This window comes from Aspergillus piperis (assembly GCF_003184755.1).
Source record: "Aspergillus piperis CBS 112811 unplaced genomic scaffold BO85scaffold_16, whole genome shotgun sequence".
NCBI lineage: Eukaryota > Fungi > Ascomycota > Eurotiomycetes > Eurotiales > Aspergillaceae > Aspergillus > Aspergillus piperis.
Window position 1 is genome coordinate 488,178 of NW_020291606.1, and position 13,254 is coordinate 501,431.

Here is a 13,254-nt window from a genome sequence, read left to right on the forward strand (position 1 = left end):
GAAGTAGAGTAATAAAGTGGTTCAATTGAGGAGAATTGAATGTAATGGAACAGTAAGAAGTGTTGTTGATGTTGTCTAAGTGAAGTAATCGTGAGGGCGCATTCGCAACGCTATATATATTTCTGTCATCTGGTTCACAGCCCCCAAAACAAAGGATAGGGTAGTATCATCCCACCTGAGGGGTTATCTTCCGTGAAGCCACCACTTGGCTTGAAGCATTCATGATCTGACATGCCAATGTACCCATTTGGAGATTTTGGGGCCAATTCCAGATAGGAGCTCCGTGTTGCCTAACCACTGCGTTCACAGCAACGTCGGGGACCTGGTGAGGAACATCAGAGAAATTCCCGATCTCCCTCGTGTTGATCATCGTCACAACTAAAGTCTTACCTATGTCAGTGCTAAAATCTTATCTACAGTAGTCTCATCGGTCTCACTGCCTAGATGGTCGAGTGACAGGGTGGGGCTGCATGCCAATAATACGCTCCTTTCAACTTCTATGTGTATCCGAGGAGGCGTAACGGTCCGGAGGGAGGAAAGATGGACATGGTCATAACAGGTACGAAACATGACAGAATAGGGGCTTTATATTGTTAGTATGATTGGTCTGGACTCAATATTCGTCTCAGTGGGTCATTATCTCACTCAGTATACTGCCTCAATCGCCCTGTACTAGCCGCCTGTACGGAGCCTTTGGAGCTATCTCTCCGAATCAGGCTATTAGGGAGATTAGCCTCGTCCATAATATCAAATTGCACTGCCTACCAATATCGGCGGACAAGTCGGAACATTCCTTGTTGGGAGAGGCTCCGTAGATTATCACAGGCGAGCTACGTTTGGCTCCGGAGTCCGTCAAAACTACAAGGGTAGAATGGGTTCCCCTCATGTCCCCCGCTTACAGTCTTTAGAGTGCAAGGGGCTTGGAGTTGTGTAGCCTGCGCGTTATTGTACATTTTCTTTCTTGCTGGTTCCTAGTGATTGATTGACTTTGCAACTGGGGACATTATGGCACCGGAAAGAGAGCCCATTGCCATTATTGGGAGCGCATCGCGCTTTCCTGGCAACGCTACCAACCCACAGAAGCTCTGGGAACTTCTTATACATCCAAGAGATGTGGGAAAGGTGATCCCCGGGGACCGATTCTCCGTGGATGGATTCTGGAACGTGGACGGGTCCCATCATGGCACATCTAATGTCACAAAATCCTACTTCATCGAAGATGATACCCGTCGTTTTGATGCGAACTTCTTTAATATCAATCCCAGAGAAGCGGCAGCCATCGATCCCCAGCATCGGGTACTGCTCGAAGTCACCTATGAGGCTCTAGAGAGTGCAGGTCTCTCGATTGACATCCTCCGAGGGACTCCCACAGGGGTTTACGTGGGCCTTATGTGTGCCGATTATCTCGACGTCCAGTTAAGGGATCCGGAGGCCCTCGCGCAGTATCATGCCACAGGTACAGCACGCAGCATCCTGTCCAATCGGGTGTCTTACTTTTACGACTGGAAAGGGCCCTCGGTAACTGTCGACACCGCGTGTTCTTCTAGTCTCGTGGCTGTCCACCAAGCAGTGCAAGCCCTGCGCCAAGGAGAGTGCTCCACGGCTATGGCAGCGGGTGTTAATCTTATTTTTGGTCCCGAGATGTACATTGCCGAGTCGAATCTGCGCATGCTGTCGCCAACAGGCAAGTCCCGCATGTGGGATTCCAGTGCCGATGGATATGCTCGCGGTGAAGGTGTCGGAGTAGTGATCCTCAGGAGGCTCGGAGATGCCCTCCGCGACGGGGATCCCATTGAGTCTGTGATCCGGGAAACGGCAGTGAATTCAGATGGACGCACGAACGGACTCACCATGCCATCCTCGGCCAGTCAGGCGGATTTGATCCGTCAGACCTACCGACGTGCTGGACTTGACCCTACCAAAGCATCTGATCGGTATGTCACACTCTCATCATTTGTCTCCCATTTGCTGAGATAACCTGTCCAGGTGCCAGTACTTTGAGGCTCACGGAACGGGGACGCCCGTCGGCGACCCCCTTGAAGCCGAGGCCATCCATTCGGCGTTCTTCCCTGAATCCAATGATGGCTGTCAGGTGCAAGAGAGCCAGCTATATGTGGGGTCCATTAAGACAGTTGTCGGTCATACAGAGGGGGCAGCTGGAATTGCAGGCTTGCTCAAGGCATCCTTGGCCCTGCAGCATGAGATCATCCCACCGAACCTACATTTCAAGCGGCTGAACCCCAACATTGTACCCTTCTATGACGGCCTTCATGTCCCCACCAAACCGATTCCATGGCCACCGGCGCAGGTTCGCCGTGCTTCAGTCAACAGCTTCGGTTTTGGGGGCACCAATGCACACTGCGTAAGCCACCATGTCTCTTCCAATGATCTGGTTGCTAACGCCAATGACAGATCCTCGAACATTATGCACCTTCCGTTCATGGAGGAGCAAAAGAAGGCACCGAGAAACCAATGAATGAGCCGGCGGTTGAAAGCCCGCTGATTAGCTTGCCATTCTCCGCCTCATCCCAATCGTCCTTGGCCCGCTTAATACAGCAATATGCTGGCTTCATCGCCACCCACCCCTCGGTCGACATGCAAGCAGTATCCTTGGCGCTACAGAAACGCTCGAATCTCCCTTTCAAGCACTATGTCACTGGTCTTTCCCACAACTCAATTTTACAGCAGTTACAAGACCCTCAGTGGAAGCCCGGGCCTTCCGGTCGAGGTGCTGAGGCCCACAATTCCGCGATCCTCGGAGTCTTTACGGGTCAGGGGGCGCAATGGCCCACCATGGGTCGTGAGCTGCTGCTTCGGCCCGGTCCGTTCACGGCGACCATTGATCGCCTCGATGATATACTCCAGCAGCTGCCAGACCCTCCTACATGGTCTCTACGGCAAGAGATCCTCGCCGATCCGGACACATCTAGGTGTCAGCAGTCAACGTATGCCCAGCCACTGACTACCGCTGTTCAAGTAGCCTTGGTCGACCTGCTCTACAGTGTTGGCATTCGCTTCTCTGTGGTGGTTGGACATAGCAGTGGTGAGATAAGTGCCGTAAGTTGGTCCACTGCCATCGTGACAATCCTAGATCTAAACTAACTTAACCGCCTTGTAGGCCTACGCAGCAGGTTGCATCACGGCGGAAGCTGCTATTACAATTGCCTACTATCGCGGCCTCTACTCACCGCGTGCAGACCTCGGGGAGGGCGGGCCTAAGCGGTCAATGATGGCGGTGGGGATGGGATTCAATGAAGCCACCCGCTTCTGCACCCAACCCGAGTATGCTGGGAAGATCTTTCCGGCTGCGAGCAACGCGCCCTCCTCGACCACGCTGGCGGGAGACTTGTTCACTTTGGAATTTGCCAGAGACGAGTTGACCCGCCAACAGAAGTTCGCTCGCATACTTCGGGTCGATAAGGCCTACCATTCGCCTTTCATGGAGCCGTGTGCAGAGCCTTACATGCAAGCTCTCCAGGCGCGCAACTTTGCATACCGCACCTCTGGCCCGTCTTGTACCTGGATATCCTCTATCCATGGCTTCGAAATGGATTGCAGCTCGGATTGCGTAAACGACAGCTACTGGCTGAAGAATCTTCTTCAACCGGTCCTGTTTTCGGATGCTTTATCACAGGCCATCCGGGATCATGGTCCCTTTAATTGCGCGATTGAGGTTGGCCCTCATCCAGCGTTGGCAGGTCCAGCCGGGCAGAACTTCAAGGCGCTCCAGCAGAACGTACCTGCCTACCTAGGTGCGCTGACCCGTGGAGAAAATGATGTTCTTCGTCTAAGTAAGTGTCTTGGTGAGGTATGGAAGCTCTGCGGTCCATCCTCTGTCGATCTCCGGGTATTCCAGAGCCTCATCAATGGAGAAGACGGCATCCTGCCAGCGATGCTCCCCAAGGTCCTTCCAAGCTATCCGTGGGACCACGAGCGACCGTACTGGCGGGAATCGCGCGCTTCGAAAGAATATCGCACCCGGGCACCTTCTCATGAGCTGCTTGGCGTCTGCGTGGAGCAATCTGAGCAATGCTGGCGGTGGCGGAATATTCTGCATCCGCGGGAGATCCCATGGCTGCAAGGCCACGAATTCCAAGGTGAGATGCTATTCCCAGCTGCAGGATATTGCATAATGGCGATGGAAGCGGCTTTGCGCTTCTCCTACCCACGGCCTGTACGTCTCCTGGAGCTGCATGATCTGGATATCCGTCGCGGGATCAGCATCGATGGAAGCGCCGACGGCATAGAGCTCCATTGCCACCTCGGCCCTAATCCCACACGAGAGTCAAAGGACTCGTCAGCCTTCGGAATTGTTAATCTCAACTTCACCTGCATCGCTGGTCACGTCGATGGCTCCGATGTATTGACAATTAGGTTCACCACCCGCGTCCGCCTAGAAATGGGAAGTCCTGGCCTCACTGTTCTGCCCAGAAAGCAGCAACAGTCTCCGGGAAACTTCCCTGTAGACATCGAACGGTTTTATGGGTCCATGTCCCGGCTGGGCTTGAATTATACTGGGCCGTTTCATTCTTTGCTAGCCAGCGAGCGGAGGCTGTTCCACGCGTCGGCAACGGTGGCCCACGTGCCATCTTCTTCCTCCTTCATGCACCCGGGCGTCTTGGATACATGCTTTCAAACCCTTTTCGTGGCCTTTGCATCTCCGGATGATGAGTATGTCCTACTAAACCTACGTTACTTTCCTATTGCACTTACTTACACACTTTGTAGGAGCCTTCGGACACCTCATCTGCCAAGGGAGATCCAATCTATACGATTCAACCCAGCAGTCATCGCCCACACGGATCATCCTAGGGGCTCTCCGTTCCAGGTCGAATCTTATGTCACAAAGGCTACGCCTCCCACTCGGAAAATCCCGTCAGACATGGTGGGTGACATTGATGTCTATACTACAGCCGGTGATTGTGTAATGCAGATTGAGTCGCTGCGGTGTGTTGCGCTAGCAGTCACTACCGAAAAGGACGACCGTGCTATGTTTCACCGCACTCACTGGGATATTGACATCGATGCAGGAATGGTCGCCTCCTTCGATAAACCAAACACGGAGTACTCAACGATCCTGGAGCAATTTGAGGCGGTCGCCCGTCAGGCTATTGATGGCGCACCCCCGGCTATTGGCGACATAGTCTCTCCGGAACTGCAGTTGATTCAAAAAGCCATATCTCTTCATTTTGCACCTCCTAGTGAGGTCCCCGGGGCCCATGAGGCCTTCAAAGCGGCGCAGAACCGGTACTGGAAGACAAGCGCCGGGGCCCAGCGAATGCAAGAGTATGTCGTGCGCACTGTGAAGCAGGTGACGCACAAGTATCCTCGGATGCGAATCCTCTTATTCCTCGGCGGAAATGATGATGTATCTGTTGCACGACGCATACTGGACGCTATCAATGGTAACTGCACGTCTCTCATACTCACCGACTCGTCTTCAGAAACATTGAAGAGTGCAAAGGAGCGCCTTAAACCTTACGGTGATGCCGTGCAAGTGGAAACACTGGACTTGGGTACGTCACCACCTGAGATTTTATACGATATGGTCATTGTACAAATTGGCGTGTTGGGTGAGGGGGCTGCTTCGATTCCCCTAGGATATTGCCGTCGCGTCTTGAAGACCGGTGGCTTCCTGCTATTCGGTTCTATCACAGGGCGTGGCAACTTCGCTGGTTGTCTCCAAGGGCGCCTCGTAGACGACCACAGAATCAATTCTGAACCAGAACGTATTTGGGAAGCGCTGCTTCAGCAGTCCGGATTTTCCGGTTTGGATAGTGTTGCCTATGACACCGGAAGCCCGCGGTTACACTGCCACTCCCTAATTCTGTCTCGGGCCATGGATGCCTCCTTACAGTCTCTCCAGCACCCGCTTGCTTATCCGGATCAAACCAACGAAGCCGTAGATAAGGACCACGTCCTCATCATTGGAGGCCACACTGGCATTGGGAGCCGAGGATTGCAAGCACTTCGAAGCTATTTGTCCAAGTGGAAGCGGGGATTCACCTACGTCGCCTCTCTTGAGGATCTTGGCAGTTACAAATCGCAGAATATTCCTAGCCACGTTCTATGCCTGACCGACGTCGATGCTCCCCTTTTCCAGAACCTCAGAGCCGAACAATTTGCGGCGCTTCAGAGGCTCTTTCAAGATGCTCACAATGTATACTGGGTGACGCGAGGATTCAAACAAGGTGATCCTTATAGTGCCATGACCGTTGGTCTGGGGCGAGTCGTGCAAACAGAATTGCAGGGTCTGAATCTGGGCTTCCTCGACATTGACGTGGTGGATGAAAATGTAATCACCCAGATTGCAACTCGGTTTGCCCAGTTTGTTAATCATGGCCAACACAGTCATGCTATCAGCGTTGAAACTAGCCTATGGTGCCAGGAGCGGGAGGTCTCCCTTGAGAACGGCCTGCCCTACATCCCCCGCGTGAAGCATGCCCAAGACATGAACGCTCGGTTTAATTCAGCCTTCCGGGCGATCGAACAACCTTTGGGGCTTGATGCATCATTGGCAAAGCAGTCCGATACTGCTTCAGAGCTGGAGGTTGTGTCCAGTGTTATTGCGCGTTCCGCCCATGCTCTTAAGCTCACCAATGAAGTTGACGCATATCTCTGTCTCGTTAATATCAAGTGTACAGAGGGCGATCGTCTGGGATTAATTATCTCCTCGTCAGCTGAAGAGAAAGTCGTGGTATGCAAACGAGACGACATTCTTGACATTGGTCCCCGTCAAGACCACAGAATCAGTGCCCCTGAGATTTTGAGCATTCTGGTAGCATTGCACATATCTGAGCGCGTTCAGGCATCTCTTTGCTATTCCACTACACTTGTCTTTACAAATGATCCATGGCTACTAAGTGTCCTCGCCATGTCCAGGGAGTCCGATCAACGGGCACTCCTACTGGCCACGTCCGATGAGGGAGCCATGGAATGGGATAAGTCGATCATATATGTGCATCCATATACACCAACACGGAAACTCATGTCTATGGTGCCACAAAGCGTGAGCAAGTTCATCAACCTAGACACCGAGTTCCAACCTTTGCATGACCGTCTCCTCGCCGCGATCCCAAGGACATGTGCTACCCACTCCGCCAATGATTATCTCTCAGAGCGAGCGTCAATTGGCCATGTTCTCTCACCATCCCAGTCATCTAGAGATGTGCTGGACATGCTCTGGACCCAGTGGCTGATATCTTCGGCAGCCTTGCAGAGTATCATGCAGCCCGACACCGTCGTTCCTCATAGTCACTCAGCCTGCGCTGTCAAGTCTTACACTCCCCAAGAGAATCCCCTTGTGACCGTCCATCGCCTAGATCCCAGCACAATCCTCCGCCGTGACGCAACATATCTCCTAGTCGGAATGGCCGGAGAACTAGGCCAATCTCTCTGTCGGTGGCTGGTAGCCAACGGGGCAAAATATCTAGTCATCGCGAGCCGGTCCGTGAAGCCCGTGCCGTGGCATGAAGAACTACAACAATCATCTGGCTGCCATTTGATGACTTTACCTTTAGATGTTTGCGATATGCAGGCTCTGCGCATTGCACATCAAACCATTTTGCAATTCATGCCGCCGATTGCCGGCGTGGTGAACGGGGCCATGGTCCTGGCTGATGCAATATTTGTCAACATGGCGTATGAAGACTTCACTCGCGTACTGGGACCCAAAGTTAGGGGAAGCAGGAACTTGGACGAATTATTCTCCGGGAACGAGCTCGATTTCTTCATTATGCTGTCTTCCACGGCATCCCTCATTGGGAATGCCGGGCAGAGTAATTATTCTGCTGCTAATATGGTGAGTGAATATTCTTTTACAGGACTTCCTCTTGTTTCCACTTCATCTAACACACTACAGTATATGAAAGCACTCGCTGAACAGCGCCGCAAGCGCGGCCTTGCAGGATCCTGCTTCGACATCGGCATGATCCTTGGCGTCGGTGTAGTCTCGCGCGAGCGGGTTTACGAGGAGCCACTGCGCAAGGCAGGATTAATGCCCATTGCCGAGCCCGATTTTCATTGCATGTTCACCGAAGCCATGTGGTTGGGTCGGCCCGACATGACTACCAATTCTTCCCCTTGCTTTTCCACCGGGCTCCATGTTCCCCCGGGCCCAGTGCGGCCGGCATGGTACCATGATCCCCGATTTTCACACTTTCAAGTTCCCGAAGAGGACGCCAGCCGGAGTGCAGGCGCTGTAAAAGATGCTGCGGTGACCCTCGGGCAACAGCTTCGGTATACCTCTGAATTAACACGTGCAGAGGACCTTATTCAGGAGGCTTTCGTTGTGAGACTACAAGGTTTACTCCAGCTTACAGGACCGATCGAGGATGTGGCACGTGCTCTTTCAGAGCTTGGGATAGACTCACTGCTCGCTATCGAAATCAAGACTTGGTTCTTCCAAGAGCTGGGATTCCAAGTTTCTGTGATGAAGATCCTCAATGGCATCTCTGTCCGTGGTGTATGTCGTGAGGCAGCCGAGCACGTCTTCAGGGCTAAAGCAGCGGAGAGCGATGAGGGGGCTTCAACTGTCGAAAGTGTGAAGGTTCTGAAAACACTAGAGGTTCCAACTCCTCGGATGCAAGAGGATGAAGCGACTGAAACGATCTCAACGGTCGCCCGCACGCAGGAAACCCCTTTCAGTGACACATCGTCGCAGACAAGCCACGCCGTTGAGACCCCTACTTCTTCCCAGGTTTTGCCAGTCGCTGGCCTGTCCATTCCGACTATGGCGGCAATGTCCACTGAGCAGGAAAAGATCTGGTTCATGTTGCAATCCGTGGATGATCCCGCCATGTACAATTGTACAATCCAGTATGAGCTTCATGGCCCACTGGACCGGGTCCGCTTTCAAGCAGCAGTCACCGAGGTCGCGCAGAGGCACGAGTCGCTGCGAACCGCCTATGTTACTGACCCCCACGATCAAATTCCCCGGCGCGTGTTTTTGGGCCAGCCTCAGATTACATGGAGGGAGGTCGGTATGAAGAGTGATGACAAGGACGTGATCGCAACAGAGTTCGAAGCCCTGCAAACCAGAGCGTTCGACCTCGCTAAGGGCCAGACCATGGCAATCACTATTCTCAGCCACGGATCTGCACGCCATGCCATCATCTTTGGCTATCACCACCTTATAATGGACGGTGTGAGCTGGCAAATGGTGCTGCGCGAGTTTGCTGCCGCCTACCAGGACCGTCAGAGTCTGTCGCCAGTGGTCGCTCAATACAGTGCGTTCTGCAACCAGAAGTGTTCGACCAGCGAAGCTACTACACCCGCATGGAATGAAGGGCCATCTTCAACATACACAGACGGTCAATTGCCCGACGATCTACCTTTATTCCCATTTGCTCGAACAGGATTCCGCACCCGAACGCGCACGAGCTATGAGACCATCCGCGTCAGCTCGTACCTAGGCACAGAGGATGCGAGTCGAGTGCGCTCCATCAGTTCCCGCACCGGTGCCACTTCCTTCCACATCCACCTAGCTGCCATTCAGCTCCTCCTTCAACAGACCCTCGAGGTAGACCGATTCTGTCTCGGAATCGCTCACGCTAATCGCAATGATCCGCGCTTTGAACGGGTCGTTGGGTTGATGGTTGAGGTCGTGCCGCTGATGTTCGAACCACAACAGGCGCAAGGGTTCAAAGACCTGGTCAAGGATACCCGGTCTCGCGTGCTGGGAGCATTGAGCCAGGCTCATGGTAGTGGAAAATCATCCCGTCCCTGTGATATTGTCGTCAACTACATTGCCGGTGTCACGCACGACATCATGTTCGATGAGGCCGTGTTGAAGTACTCGACATCCGAGGATGCTCGTCAGCCGCATGACTTGGTCATCACCGTCCGGGATAACCCTGACGGCACGACGGTCATTACTTTCGGCGCTCTCGAGTACCTGTACCACGCGCATGATGTTCAGCTCCTGTTGGACCTCTATGTGCGACTACTAGGCTCCGTGTCCCTGAACTCTGATCTCAAATTAGAGCAGTACCGATGCTTGGAGCCGTTGTGTCTGAAGGCCCCGAGTCAGCCGCCCACCAGCCAGGCAGAGTTGAGCGCCATCCAGAAAGAGCCTGATCGGCTTACCCAGTGGATTGCTAGAATCGCAGCAACTTATCCGGATACAGTCGCACTGAAGGATGGTAACGGGAGAGAGCTCACCTACGCCGTAATGGAGAGCAGAGTGCGCTCCATTATGGACATTCTCCTCGCAGTCGGAGTTCAACCTCGAGCATTCGTGGTGGTGGCCTGCGGGCCGTCCGTCGACACCGTCTGCGCCTTGTTGGCTATCTGGCGGCTTGGGGCAGTCTATGTTCCTGCAGACCTCGAGCATGGTGTCGAGCGGCTGTCCCTCATCCTGAAAGACTGCAGTCCCGCGGCTCTAGTGTGCCGCTCGAGAGCGGGAGTGGATCATTTCATGGCCGATCAGGGGCCCCAAGTCGTGGAACTCAAGATGCATTTGCCGCCTCCATCTCCTGCCACGCTGGACTACGATCGATCTACCGGGCAGGACCCGGCCATCTTGATCTATACTAGCGGAACAACCGGGGTGCCCAAGGGAGTCTTGCTCAGCCATGATAATTTACTGTGCCATTTTGCAGCAGTGCAACAGGTATTCCCCGTTGATCAACCGGTGGTCTTGCAGCAGAGCTCGCACAACTTCGATGCATCCTTCTTCCAGATCTGCGTTAGTCTGCTACACGGAGGCACCCTAGTCATGACCAGCAATCGTCAGGATCCGATAGAGCTTGCCGAGTTGATGGTACGTGAGAAGGTCAGTCTTACTCTTGGCGTCACATCCGAGTATGCCCTGTGGCTTGGTGAAGCTGCCTCCGTGCTCAGAAATTGCACATCTTGGCAGTATGCCCTATGTGGTGGGGAGAAAATGAGTTCTGGCACACTTCAAGGCTTCTCGGGACTCAATATCGCCCGCCTCAAACTTATAAACGCGTATGGCCCTTGCGAGGCCTCTGTCGCCTGCACGATGGGAGAGATTGACTACAAGAGAAATAATCTCCATGACAGTCACGATCCAATCCCAGTTGGGCAACCGCTGCCAACTTATGCGATCCACATCCTAGACGATCAATTGCAGCCGGTAGCCGCTGGATGGCCAGGCGAGATTTGCATTAGCGGGGGCGCCGTGTCATCATCTGGTTATTGGAATCGTGAAGACGAGACTTCTGCCCGTTTCCGCGTCTTCAACGGCATCCGAATCTATCGGACTGGAGATTACGGCCGCATTCTGCCGAACGGTAACCTAGAGTACCGCGGGCGACTGAAAGGGAACTCCCAAATCAAGTTGCGAGGAATGCGCCTGGAACTTGAGGAAATTTCCAGTGTGCTTGTCCAGACGTCCCAGGGTGTTTTACGAGAGGCTGCAGTTATCGTCAAGGGCCACCCTGAGCCATACCTCGTAGCATTTGTGGTCTTCTCCACCTCCGGCTCTCCGGCGAATGTTGGCTCTTTCCTCGATACATTGCGTAGTGGCCTTCCACTTCCCACATACGCCAAACCCACGGCGATCACCCCTATCGACCGCATCCCGCTGACCACCAGCGGCAAGGTTGATCGTACAGCCCTGGCTAGACTCGAGATCCATCAACACCAAAGCGTATCATCTACGTCCGGAGCGCTAAACATTATTGAGATGAAATTGAAAGAGTTATGGCAGGAACTTCTCCCAGCGACGGGGCTTTCAATCACACCGCAGTCGAATTTCTTCGACCTGGGAGGCAACTCGCTGCAGATCCTAAGGCTGCAGGGACGTATTCGAGCAATCACGAAGGTCAGCGTACCCGTGGTACATCTCTTCCGATGCTCAACCCTGAGTGAGATGGCCCAGCTGATTGGAGCGGCCACAAGCGCGCACCGAGCATCATCCCCACCTCCACCAGCGCCAGCAGCTTCGATCCTCATCGACTGGGAGGCCGAAACCGCCATTCCCAGCTCCTTTGACAACCTGATCACCATCTCAGATCCTCACACACAACTACCATTCAACCCACCCCGAGAGGTCATCCTCACCGGCGCAACAGGCTTCTACGGCACTGCTCTCCTTGACCACCTCCTCTCAATACCCTCCATAACCCGCATCCACTGCCTCGCTATTCGCCCCAACGCAGACGGATCCCCCCGACAGCTTGAGCACCTTATATCCCCCAAGGTCCATCTCTACAGCGGCGACCTCTCTCATCCAACCCTCGGCCTCACAGAAGCCGAAATCGCTCACCTCGCCTCCACTGTCGACTGCATCATCCACAACGGCGCCGACGTATCATTCCTAAAGCCGTACTCGGCGCTGCGTGCTCCCAACGTCGACTCCACGAAATTCCTCTTCAATCTCGCCATTTCCCGCGGCATCCCCTTCCACTATATCTCCACTGCTAGCGTGACATCCTTATCTGGGAAGGACGAGTTCCTTGAGTCCTCGGTAGCCAGTTATCCCCCACCCAAGGACGGATCACCCAGTGGACATACGGTGGGCTACACGGCTAGTAAATGGGCCAGCGAGGTATTTCTTGAGAAGGCTAGTACAATATACACTGATGTGCCGGTGTGTATTTATCGCCCTACTGCTATTACTGGAGAAGGGGACATGGCCATTGCATCAACGAGTGGCGGTGTTATTGAATCTGTGTTAGATCTGAGTCGGCGGATGAGAGTTATCCCTGAGACTTGGTTGTGGAGGGGTTATATTGATTTGATTGGGGTGAAGAAAGCGGCCGAGATGGTGGTGGGGAGGGTTGTTGGTGGTGATGATGCTAGTGGGGTTGGAGTACAATATTCGCATGTTTGTGGGGAGAAGCGGTTCAAAGCGAGTGGTTTGAGGATGTTCTTGGAGAAGGAGGTGGGCAGTGAATTTCAGCAGGTGGAATGGAAGGAGTGGTTGAGTATGGCAGCTGAGTATGGGATTGATGATGGGGTTGCTGCTTATTTGGAGGGATTGCAGGCGGGGAGTGGGAGTTCTGCGGACTTGTTCTTTTTGCCGTTACTGGGGGGTGGATTGAGTGGTTGTTAGGGGTTTGCCTTGTAGCAGTCATTATTCTCCATATTTTTAAAGTTTTTCTGGTACAATATTGATCCACATTGCATAAGCTTCGATCTCATTTGAATACTCCAGGTCATAATTATATGATACTAATATTGGTTCTCCTATGGTTGCGTGGTTTGAGTTCTCGTTATAGATGGCTATAGTTCGTTATTATATATAGTAACGGCGCCCTAATAATCTCTACCACTTAAGTGCCAAGA

The 13,254-nt window shown here is 53.3% G+C and overlaps 1 protein-coding gene across 1 annotated transcript; it reads left to right on the forward strand.

Annotated features, from left to right (window-relative positions):
• Window positions 1-1,005: 1,005 nt before the first annotated feature.
• BO85DRAFT_499150 (polyketide synthase) lies at window positions 1,006-13,104 on the forward strand (the record flags this gene model as incomplete). Its single annotated transcript, XM_025664059.1, has 6 exons — window positions 1,006-1,934; window positions 1,987-2,362; window positions 2,413-3,057; window positions 3,119-4,671; window positions 4,729-7,801; window positions 7,862-13,104. The coding sequence occupies 6 exons, from the start codon at window positions 1,006-1,008 to the stop codon at window positions 13,019-13,021; spliced, it is 11,736 nt and encodes a 3,911-aa protein (XP_025513226.1). The 3' UTR covers window positions 13,022-13,104.
• Between the last annotated feature and the right edge of the window lie 150 nt (window positions 13,105-13,254).